This window comes from Ictidomys tridecemlineatus, chromosome 12 (assembly GCF_052094955.1).
Source record: "Ictidomys tridecemlineatus isolate mIctTri1 chromosome 12, mIctTri1.hap1, whole genome shotgun sequence".
NCBI lineage: Eukaryota > Metazoa > Chordata > Mammalia > Rodentia > Sciuridae > Ictidomys > Ictidomys tridecemlineatus.
The window spans coordinates 31502471-31514802 of NC_135488.1; the positions used below are offsets into that span (position 1 = coordinate 31502471).

General features: G+C 47.9%; 1 protein-coding gene across 2 annotated transcripts in view; it reads right to left on the bottom strand.

Moving 5' to 3' along the window:
* The window catches only part of Mertk (MER proto-oncogene, tyrosine kinase), a 97440-nt gene that overhangs the window by 77264 nt on the left and 7844 nt on the right, over positions 1-12332 (bottom strand). For both annotated transcript variants that reach the window (XM_005340237.5, XM_078028303.1), the window contains exon 2: positions 646-1048. In XM_005340237.5, coding sequence (XP_005340294.2) covers positions 646-1048 — 403 coding nt within the window. The remainder of the gene's footprint in view (positions 1-645; positions 1049-12332) is intronic.

Here is a 12332-nt window from a genome sequence, read left to right on the forward strand (position 1 = left end):
GGTGACCTTGATACCTTCTAAAGCCCCTTGAAAAACACCTTCCCATGAGCTGGGAAGACCCTGGGCATACTAAGCAGAACCTGTGCTTAGTATGCCCAGGGTCTTGGGATTGATCCCCACCACGGCAAAGAAACAAGCACTATTTCTGCTCACTAGTGGAAGTTTTCTGTTTGTCTGTTTTTTTCCGCTACAGGACAGAGGATTGAACCCAGGTGTGCTTAACCTTCAAACCACATCCCCAGCTCTTTTTATTTTTATTTATTTTTTGAGACAGGGTCTTGCTGAGTTCTTAGGGCCTTGCTAAGTTGCTGAGGTTGGCCTCAAATTTTTGGAGCCTCTTGCCTCAGCCTCCTGGGTCTCTGGGATTACAGGTGTGCACCACTGCTCCTGGCACTGGTGAGCTCTTGTCCTAGCTGCGCTGGATGCTGACCTATAGCTCAGGGGACAGGTAGCCACCATCCCCCACCCCCAATTATCCGCTAACAATCCTAGTGGGGCTCAGTTTAAAAGAAGTCAACAATAACAGATGCTCACCTATTTGAGACAACCGAAGGAATAGAACGGCTGTTTGGTCTGTTGTTTTAAATCAGGAGGCTTTGTTTCAATATAATAACATCTAAAAAGAAAAACAGAAAGCACACACACCTGAAGGATGCAATTATGGATGTGACTTCGTCATCTGGGTAAAACTGGGTGATGGAATGATGGGCTCCAAGCTCCTTCCCGTCTTTCCACCAAGTAATGGCAACGTCCTGGTAGATATTAGGTACACTGATGGAGCAATTGAACTTGACATCTTTGTGTTCGGAAAGTATTATGTGTCCAACTGTGTGATTAAAGGCAATAGGTGGCAGCTTTGACGCAGCCGAGGTCACCTGGGGGACAGCCGTGTTCCCCAGATGTGGTATTCCTGCCTGGGTTGGTGAAAACATCCAGGCAGGCTGGACCCCGCGGCGGTGGACAGAGGACAGTGGCATGCGGTCAGCTGGCAGGTTCCTGGGGAAAGGTCCTGGGGACAGCTTGGTGTCTTCCTGCACCTCAGCAATGGCTGAAAAGCAGAGAGCCTGAGTGTTAGTCTTCAGTCTGGGGAAGATGCCCCACCTCCCAGCCGGATGGGAAGAAGCAGGGCATCCTCAGTGCCTTCAGCAAGATGCGCAGCCATCACTCAACATGCAGCTCAGCATACGTCTCACGTCCAAGTTCACGCACTTGTTCACAGCCCCCTTCTGAAGACGGCTTCAGAAATAAGACGGCGGCTTGGGATGGGGCTCAGTGGTAGAGCGCTAGCCTGGCACTCACAAGGCCCTGGTTCAATCCCCAGGGAGAACTGGGGTGATGGAGAAAGGAAGGGAGGGAGGAAGGAAGGAAAAGAAATCCCCACCCCCCCAAAAAAAAAATCTTGCTGGGGATGGAGCTCGGTGGTAGAGCATCACAGGGCCCTGGGTTCAGCCCCTAGTACCGCAAAGAAAAAAATCTTTTAAAAGGTGACTCATTCCAAGCCCTTCATACCAGCTCAACAGGAAGGGGCCATCAAGGAGAGCCAAGATCCCTTTTCTTGCTGTCTGCTCCATCTCAGACTGTGCTATGAATCCTGCCAACAGTCTTGAAGAGACCGACTGGTCCAAAGAGATGAGTTTATGGGCTTTGGTGGGGGGCGGGGGAGAGGAGTGCTTCTGTTACCAGAGCTGGAGCCTCCAGAAGATGCCTGCCTGCGGGAATGAGCCGGGAGATGTTTTCATTTCATCTGGCTCACAACAGTTTCTAAAAATATAGGCTCACATTAGTTGTACTTTAGGTTTTTTTGAAAGGCACGTTTGGAGTGTCCATTCTAAGCTGGTTGTTATTGGTTCAAGCAAAAAGATGAGGGAAATGCAGGGCCACGCATCACGCCCTGGGTTAGTGAGGTGGAGCACACAGAGGGTCCATACCTGCCCTAGGGCTCTGCCTCTGACTCACTCAGCTCAGAACCTCATACCTGCTGGACTCCCGAGAGCCTAAGGGAGCAGCTGGCCTCAGCCCTGGGTCACACCAGAGTTGGTGAATAAGAACAAGGACACACCCCCACCCCTCCACCCCTCTACCCCTCCACCCCCCCCCCAAAACTGGAGTTTCCAATGAATAACAAATAACTGCTAGTGTCAGTGTCAGCCAGTAGGTAGCAGTCTAAGGAAGAGAGGAGCAAGAGACCTAGAGGCAGAGAGGGGACCTGGGGACTTCTCCTCTGGCATCCTCTATGCCCTGTCACTCAGGACGGCCAGCATCTCTCAGCCTGGGCATCCCTGCATAGGAGCTCTCAGTAAGGCACTGTGGAACTGCTCCCCCCCTGCTGGGGCCCACTCTCAGGGCAGTGCCTTTGGACCTATCTCCTTAGGGAGGCAGGATGAATGCCAGGGAGAGGACAAGAGTCCATAGGAGTCCAGCTGCCAAGGAGCTAGCTGCCTGGGGAAGACCGGCCCTCAGGTCCCTAGTCACCGCACTTGTCAGAGGGGAGGGGCGGCACCCTGCTGGGTCTCACCGGGTGTAGCCTCTGGCTACCAAGCACCCGGGTGGTTGGGGGGAGGAGGGCCTGCCTGGGGGGTGTGGTCCGGTCTACAGGGAGGCCCTGTGCCCCACCCTCCCTAGGAGAAAGGGCCAGACCCCGGGTGGCCGTACCCCTATTTCACTTGCACCCCCAGGCCACTATGTGGATTGTGTCCCAGGGCGGCTTCCCTGTTACCCAGGTTAATAGCTAGACCGGCATTGTTCTATTAGTAGAGTCAGAGTTTGTGTAAATGCAAAGGGTTCTGGACTGATCCAGAGAGGAAAAATACCACCGTCCATCACTTGACCTGAATGACCAGTCCTAAACTGTAAATCATTAACTTGGCTGGAGCCAATGCCCTCAGAACACCCACTGTAGGAGGAAAGGGACCCGGCTGGCGTGTGCCCAGTGCACCAGGGCCCAGCAGAAAAATGCTGCACTGGCAAGCAGGGCCAGCTGAGGGCACAGGAAGGGGAGAGGTGGCGGGGCCACGCGTGCCCCAAGAGGTCTCAGCTGAGGTGCAACAGGAGGCAGAGGCCCAGACACAGTGGACAAAGGGTGAAGTATGGGCCTGGCCCCGTGGCACATGCCGAGATCCCAGAGACTCAGGAGACCCAGGAGGGAGGATTGCAAGTTTGAGGCCACCCTCAGCAACTTAGCAAGACCCTCTTTCAAAATAAAATAAAAAAGGACTGGAGATGTAGCTCAGTGGCCGAGACCTACCCCTCCCCAGGTTCAAACCCCAATACCGAACACAAAGAAAAAAAAAAATGACAAGACTTGGTGTTGGCGGGGCAGATGCTTCATGTGGCTCACAGCTGCCACGGAGCTGCCAGATAAAACCAGGACACCTCTTTTCAGTGAAATTCCAGACAAACAACGATTATGTGGCGCAGGAAACCAGCTGGAGCCCGAGTGCCAAGTTCATGGCAGACTACTGTGGCCACAGGTCAGCCTCTGGGCCCTGGAGCAGGAGGAGGGGTCTGGAGGGCACAGGGGGGCCCCACAGCAGGCAAGCTGTCCTGCCTCTCTGAGCCCTGGCTGGGAGGGTCTGAAGGGGCCTGGGCCTCTCAGGTGGCGCCTTCTTCCTTACTGCCCTGACCTCACTTATCCATTTAGGCTAAAAAATAAATAAATAAAAGAGCAGACGCCCCTCCCCCTGACCTTGGGCACACTCTTCAACAGCGGAAACCGGGAACCTCAGAGCCATAGGCAGCCCCTGCCGGCCCCTTCAGCCTGCACCCTACTTTTCAACACAGGTATTTGGCTTTTTTTTTTCCAAATAAGTACTTTAAAAAAGAAGCTTCCCAAAGCAGCCTGCAGCCCCCAGGCCCCTGCTGTAGGGGGTCACCAGGGAACTGAAAGAGCATTCCAGAATCCGTGACTTTTCACCAGCCTGCTCCGACTCGCCGCCATGACCTCAAACAGAGAACACTGGAATCTTCCAGGGGAGGTTTTTAAGCTTTGGATGTCTGGATCCCACCCAGAGCTTGAGTTTATTGGCCTGGGGTGCAGTTTGGGCACTGGGATTTTTAAAACTCTCCCCTGGTGATTCTGCTATGCAGCCAGGATCAGGCCTGTGCTCTAGGGAACAGGTACAGAGGCACCAAGCACCCCCAGCTGGTCCTGAGGGTCCTGGATTGAGCCCGAGAATCTCTACCCAGAAGGAGAATCTCTACCCAGAAGGCTCGGGTCTGACTGGTATGACTTGGGCGATGGGGGCTGTAGGAGGGGTGGGGTGAGAACAAGGACCCCAGAATCGGAGGGGCAAAGGTGCCCCAGCTCAGCCATGCAGAAGCCAGACGACCTTGTGTAAGTCACCCATCCATCCAAGACTGAGTGTCCTCATCACGAAGGGAGATCGACGACACCTCCTCTTGGAGAGAAGAGCCACGCACTGCAGATAACAGCACCGAAACCAATATGAAGCAAGGACCATGTGAACACATTGACAAACACTGCTGCTTGCTATAATGCTCTGCTAGGTCCTGGGTGCAAGACTGCCAGCATCATCTAGCTCCGACTTCATCCTCAAAAAGAACTTACAAATGTGCAAACGGGATCTGCAACCACTCCAAAGTAGGACTGGGCAGAATAAGGCAAGTGGAAAAGTATTCTAAATTCCAATGCACTTGCCAAGAGAGCATGCCAAGATTGTACTTATAGATTTCCTATCTATGTTGGAATGATGAATAGAAGGTGCTCTCGTAAAAAATTAAACCTTTTCTCGATGTGCTGACCTGGTGATATAGGAATAATTATAAATTTGGTGTAAACATTCTTAAATGCATACAAGTATTCTGCAAGACTTGCAAATAAAACACACCGTGCACAAGGTCTGGCCTGCACAGACACACAATGAATGGCAGTTATTATTTCCATCACACAAGACGAGACATCTGATCAGAGGTGCAGCTAGTCATGCCTGGACCAGCAAGGCCAACATATGGAACCCATTAGGCTGACTGAGCCCTCCAACCCCCACCCCCAGCAGTGAAATGTGAAAACGAAGTGTTTACTTAACAGGGGGTGTTCCTCCCCTGGCAGGCTGCCAAGTGTCAGGAGCAGAGCTGTGACAACACTTTGGCTGGGGTCAGGAGGCAGAGGTCTGGGGCTGGTTCTCTTCAGGGTTCACTTGCAGCCTCAGGAGTCCCAGGAAAGACTCAGCCTACAAGTTTACCACCTCCATCTCGCTGCCCCCACAAATGTATCCTCCAGCCCACTGATACCTGAATTCCTAGGACTAAAATGCCATTCTGTTTTTTTTTTTAAAGAAAAATAATTATTTTCCTTGTAAAATTTGACTATCTCTGGAAAAAGAGATAGTCAAAAGTCTGCTAAGTGATGGAAGGTAAAGAAATCCCCTCCAACAGCACACTAGGTGTACTTTTCTCTATTTCCTCCCCTCCACAAAGTATAACTTTAAGACACTGGGTTACATATAAGATAAACATTTTTTTTTTCAAATTCTGAAAGACTTGGAGACCAGAAAGTAGGTGGTGTCTGCCAAAACCTTGGGAGCTGTTATTTAATGGGAGTCAAGTTTTAATTTTACAAGATGAAGAGAGCTCTGGGACTGGACGGTGGCCACAGTGGGACATCTTGAGTGTATTTAACACCACAGAACTGTACCCTTAAACATGGGGAGGATGGTAAAATTTACCACAATTAAAAAAAAAAATAGATGAAGGGTGGAGAGAAAACAAAGTGCACCAGCTAGAGACCCCAGGGCCCAAGAACAACTGGGTCTGGGTTTTCTTTTTTGCCCCACATATTCCACCCTCGGTGCCAAAAGTCAGCAAGCTGGAAATGCTAAGAGGCAAAGACCAAACCAAATCAAGCAAATAGCAAAAGCCTGCCCTTTCTAAAGGACCAGGAAAAGGGGGGGCTTAGCCAGACAGAAAACCCTGGAAAAGCTTGGCCAGAAGAGGAACCTAGAAAAGCCCCCACCCAGAAAAGCCCCCGGGGGCGAGGTCTCCACCCATATCAGCAAGGGTTAAAAGTGCAGGGTGCCACAGCCACACTGCAGGAAGCAGGAGCAGCCAGGGCCTGGAGGTCACCCCAGAGGCTGATAGCAAAGAACCTGCGGGATCCTTGACTTCTGCCCTACTAACATCAAAGGACAATGAAACCACCCCCTCCTCACACTGGGAGGGAATCTGAGGCCTCCTGGAGAGTCCAGAATCAGCTTTCCCTAGGAACCTGTGAGGTCATCCCTCTCCTCAAGTCAGCAGAATAGCCAGGAGGCACTCCTACCCGCCTGGACCAGGCAGTAAGACCAAGGCAGCAGCTAGAGGGAACCAGGTGGAACAAGATTGAAATAAGATCCAGAGCCTGGTAACATAATACCCCTAGCAGCCAAGTTACAGTAACATTCTGATCCGCAAACCAAATGAAATGTCAATGCCAAGATGACAGTATTATCTGGAAAACCTTTAATTAACTAATTAATTAATTCAAGGGTACCCGGAATTGAATCCAGGGTTGTTCTCCAATGAGCTACATCCCTAGGCCCCTGCCATTTTTATTTTGAGGCAGGGTCTTGCTAAATAGCCCAGGCTGGCCTCCAACTTGCAATCCTCCTGCTTCAGCCTCCTGAGAAGCTGGGATTACAGGATTACACCACCTAAACCAACCAGCAAAAGCTTTTAATGATGCAATCATAGAAGTATTTCCATAAGCAGTTATGAATGTGCTTGAAACACATGAGAAAAATAGAAAGCCTCAGAAAAGAAACACCACGTCTCAGTAAATAAACAGAAGATACAGAAAAGGACCAAGTGGGAGTTTTAGAACTGGAAAATACAATGACCAAAATAAAAAACACAACATATGGGTTGGACAGCAGAAGGAACTGGGTGTAGGAAAGAATCTGTGTGCTGGAAAATGAAAGAAGAGAAAATTATCCAATCTGAACAAAAAAGAAAAAAGAGAACAAACAAACAAACAAATAAGAACAATAACAAAATAGTCTCTGGGACCTTTAGATCTTTATTACTAAAGATCTAACATTCATGATGTTGTTGGAGGAAGGGCAAGCTGAAAGAGTTCATTAAGAAATAAATATGACACAAACCTAGATTCAAGAATCTGTGTGAACCTCAAATAGGATAAAGCCCCCCCCAAATCCACACCAAGACACATCAGAGTCAAACTTCTGAAAACTAAAGACAAAACATTTTGAAAATACTGAGGCAGAAAAAAACACCTTGCTACACGGGTGAAGTGATTGAAAGACCATGAATTTCTCATTAGAAACCATAGAAGAAGAGGGGCTGGGATTGTGGCTCAGCAGTAGAGTGCTCACCTAGCACGGGCGGGTCCCGGGTTGATCCTCAGCAGCACATAAAAATAAAGGCATTGTGTTGTGTCCATCTACACCTAAAAAATAAATATTAAAAAAAAAAACACAGAAGGAGAGAAAAGGGAGTCACAGTGGTTCTCAAATGCTGAAATGAAGAACCATCAACTCAAACTCTATCCGCAAAGTGAGGGAGGATAAAAGTATTCCAAGATGAAGAAACCTTACAGGAGATCTGCTATGAACAGCCAGAGGAGATCCTCCAGACACAAACCAAACAGTAAAAGAAGGAAGGTTGAAATCTCAGGAGGGAGGAAAAACACAGGAAGCTAAAATACAAATAAATACTCAGACTCCTTCTGCGTTTTCTAAATTATATGTGATGGTTGAAGAAACGTTGCAACACAGATGTGGTTCTCTACATGAGGTGATAATACTGAAGACAATCACATCACAAACCGGGGGTGGGGGAGGTAAAGGGAGTCGAAAGGAGGAAGGGATTCTATATCATTCCTTTCAGATGGCAAAATATCAACACCTCACATACCAATAATTATACTAAATGTAAATGGCCTAAACACACCTATTAAAAAGACAGATTGGCAGAGTAGATTTATAAACATTCTATTTGCTGTTTATATGAAATTCACTCCATAAAATGGCAAGTTGAAATTAAAAAGAGAAGATGTATCATGTAATCATTAATCAAAAGAAAAATGGGATAATTACATCAATATCAGGTAAAGTAGATTTCAAAGCAAAGAAAACTATCAGAGGCAAAGAGGTACATGATACAATGATGAGAGAGTTAATCTATGAAGAAGACAAAGAACTCCTAAATAATTATGAACCCAAGCAAAGAGCTGCAAATTATGTGAATCAAAAACTGACAGTGCTGAAAGAAGCAAATAGATCAATAATTATAGTTATAGGTGGTACCACCTCTCAACAGTGATAGGTCAACGAGATGGAGAATAATCAAGGACATAGAAGAACTCAACAACATGGCTAAGGGAAATAATCTACCTTTGCAGAACATTCCACCCAACAAGAGACATACATTTTCTCTAGAGGACAATGGGACACAAACAAAGGCAAGCAGTCTGTTGGACCATAAAGCAAATCTCGACAGATGGAAATCATGTCGTTGTGTTCCCTGACCACAATGGACATAATCAGAAACCAATGACAGAAGGTAACTAGAAACTGCCCAAATATTTTTTTAAACTAAATATCTAAATAATCAATGGATCAGAGAAGAACTCTCAAGGGAAATTTTTAAAAATACATTGAACTGAATGAAAACACAGCATACAGAAGTTTGTGGATGCAGCTAAAGCGGCGTGAAGGGGGAAAGTGATAGCACCAAATGAATACGACAGGAAAAGGGAAAAGTCTGCAGCCCGTGCTCTGAGCTCGGGACCCAGAAACAGCAAAACAAACCGAAACAGGAGGAAGGAAGGAAATATGGAAGGAAGGAAACTGAAAAGGATAGCAATGGAACAAAGAGCTGATTGCTTTAAAGGATTGATAAAATTGACAAATCTCTAGCAAGATGCGCAAACAAACAGAGAGAAGACACAAACAATCAGCATTAGGAGGGGAGGGGGCACATCACTAGAGTGTCTTTGGGCTGCAAAAGGATGAGGGAGGGCTGGGGTGTGGCTCAGTGGCAGAGTGCCTCGTTGGCACATCCAAGGCCCTGGGTTCCACCCCTGCATCACAAAAGAAGAAGAAGAAGAAGAAAGGGGTGATGAGCAAATATGAGGAATAACTCTACACCCAAATCTGAAGTCAGGGGAGATGGACTAAGTCCTCCACAAACACAAACTACCACAACCTAGTAACACGGAACAGGTAAGCTGCCAAATAGCCGGTAACTAGTAAGTAACTATTAAGCTCCAGGGCTACTCCAGTGGAATTAGGAAATGGAATTCATAATTTAAAACATGCACTCCAAAACCCAGTCTTCAGGCCCACACGGTTTCACTGGAGAATTATACCCAATGCTTACAGAAGCAGCAGCACCAATTCCACATACGCTCTTCCAGGAAGTAGAGGAGATGGCACCCCGCCACACATTCTGGACTTAGGACCGTGTGGCTTTAGATGAGGTGAAAGTGACACACATTCAGTTCTGGCTTTCGATGCTTCCCAGGATGGTGGTGTGCAGCACGATCCTCCTATCACGATGTGGGGCAGCGGCACCCCTGCCACCATCAGCCACAAGCTGCTCTGGGGTGCTGGGGCCAAGCCAGGTGTTCGGTCTGTTGTCACGTGCATTGCCAACTGACCGTGTTTCCAATTTAACGATGAGTTTATCAGGACCGACACTGATCCGTCAAAGAACCTCTGGATGGCCCCTCTCTTCCACTGAGAAACAGACAAAGGACCCAGCATTCCCCAACACACACACACACGCACACACACACACACACACACTCACTCGCTCACTCTCCATCAGCCCTCTCACCTACACATTCATCTCTAATCCTGTGAAGGGAAAATCCTGTCCCTGCTTCACAGGGGAGGACTGTGTGGCTCACAGGTGCTAAGGGACCTGCCCAGGTCTGCGTGGCTAGGAAGGAGTGGAGGGGAGTCCCCGGGCCAGCCCCTCCTTGCCTGGCCTGATGTCCACACACAGGCTCCAGCTGCTCAGCTGGTCCTGAGAGCTGAACAGGGGGGCTTCAGGGCAGAAGGACAGCTATACACCAGCTGTGACCTGCCCTAGAGCATCTCCTGACCTGCCCAGAGCATTCTCCGGGAGAAATACCAGATGTGGAGCAGCACTAGCAACAGGAGCTGGAATTGCACAACCCGCAACCCGGCATTCCCACCCCTGAAGATGTGTCTGTCCACAAGGCGACCCGCAGGAAGGCAGGGTCACCTCGATTCAGGTCATGCTTTTGCCACACGCATTTGACAAAACTCATCAAACCCCACACTTTATTACAAGATTTTATTACAACAGATGGAACCTCTGGACAGAAAAGATGAGAAGAACGTTCATGTCCACATGGCTTATGAAAAAAAAACCCTGGGGGAAAACCCAAGTGCATCCTAGAGATAAGATGAACAAAGCTATGGTACAGTGACGTTTTTGCTTATGAAGATAATGAACCAGGGCTACCCTTTTCAAACTAGATGAATCTGGTGAACTCAACATGGATTAAAAAAAGCAAACTGAGGGGCTGGGATCATGGCTCAGCGGTTAGTGCACTTGCCTGGCATGTGTGAGGCACTTAGGCTCAATTCTCAGCACCACATATAAATAAATAAATAAAGGTCTATCAACAACTTAAAAATACATATATATATATTAAAAAAGCAAACTGAAGAAGAACGCTCCCTTTGTACATGCAATTTTATAACGTGCATGTTGCAAGCTCCTGTAAGCATCCTCAATATCCCTTTCCCTTTCTTCCTATAAATAGGAGCCATCTGACCCACTAAAACCTTGCTTTGCTGCCCTTCCTTGTTTGGGGGTAACCAGGGAAATGTAAGCAGAAGTCTGCAGCATGGAGCATCACATAAAGCTATCACCAGACTCAGCTGGTAGGAGATGGTTAGTCTTTTGTCCTTCTGGCTTACTTCTGCCTGGAAGGCAAACAAAATGCCTGGAGACACAGCAGCCATCTTGAGACAATGAATTCTAAAACCATCACTAAAGACAGCTGAGTAAAGAGCCCGTTCTCTGACTCCAACATTGGAGCTACTGTCTCAATGGGGCCTGGATGCCCTCAGACTCCTTGGTTAAGAAACCAAAGTGAGGTATTCTGTTACAGGGAGCTAAATGTATACCCTAAGTGACACAGTACAGGACAATACTAGAGTGTTCTCAACACCCACGTGGGGCCAAAAGATAAAGAAATGCAGGGGAATCTGTGGGCACGGTCATGCATACCTATAATCCCAGCAACTCAGGAGGCTGAGGCAGGAGGATTGCAAGTTCAACTCGGCAACGTAGCAAAGCCCTGTCTCAAAATGATAATAATAATAAAAATAAAAAGGACTGGGGAGGGCTGGAGCTGGAGCTCAGTGGTAGAGCGCTTGCCTAGTATTTGTGAGGCACTGAGTTCAATCCTCAGCACCACATAAAAAAAATAATAAAGTTATTTTAAAAGGGGGGTGGTGGGGGGGTTGGGGCTCAGTGGCAGAGCACTCTTGTGTTCAATTCCTGGTACCACCCTGTCCCCAAAGAAAGAAATACACAGGAACTAAAACACCCAATGTCAGGTAGCAGTTGTCTTTGGGTGGGCTGAGGGGATAAGCCTGGCGGGGAGCCAAGGACTACTTCAACTATGTGGCTCATGTCTGACTTCTTCTGCTCAGTGATGATCACACGTGTGAATTCTATTAACTGTTGTACCCTCTGGTACAGCCCCCATTTTTTTTTTTTTTTTGGCATTAACCCAGAAGCACTTTACCACTGAGCTTTTTATTTTTTATTTTGAGGGTCTTGATAAATTGTCAAGGATCTTGCTGATTGGCTGAGGCTGGTCTCAAACTTTCAATTCTCCTGCCTCAACCTCCTCAGTAGCTGGGATGACAGGGGTGCACCACTGTACCTGGCAGCCTCTGGGTTTTGAAAAAGCTCCCCAGGTGGGTCCAGAGCACACCCCCTATTGAGACCCCCGTTATGGCTGTCTGTGTGCTTATCCTCCCGCCAAAGAACTTAGGAGGTGTACATGCTACAATGTGTATCACAAAATACAGATTCTTAAATTTTCAAATATAAAATTATATCATCACATTGAAGGAACAGACTTTTAAAAAATGAGCTAGGCCTGGTGGTGCACGCCTTTAATCCCAGCAGCTCAGGAGGCTGAAGCAGGAGGATTGCAAGTTCAAACCAACCTCAGCAACTTAGCAGGTTCCTGTCTCAAAACGAAACATAAAAAGGGCTGGGGATGTGGCTCAGTAGTCCAGTGCTCCTGAGTTCGATCCCTGGTACCAAAAAAAAACCCCACAAAACCCTGACATCGTTCTCCCCACATGGCTGTGGCCCCT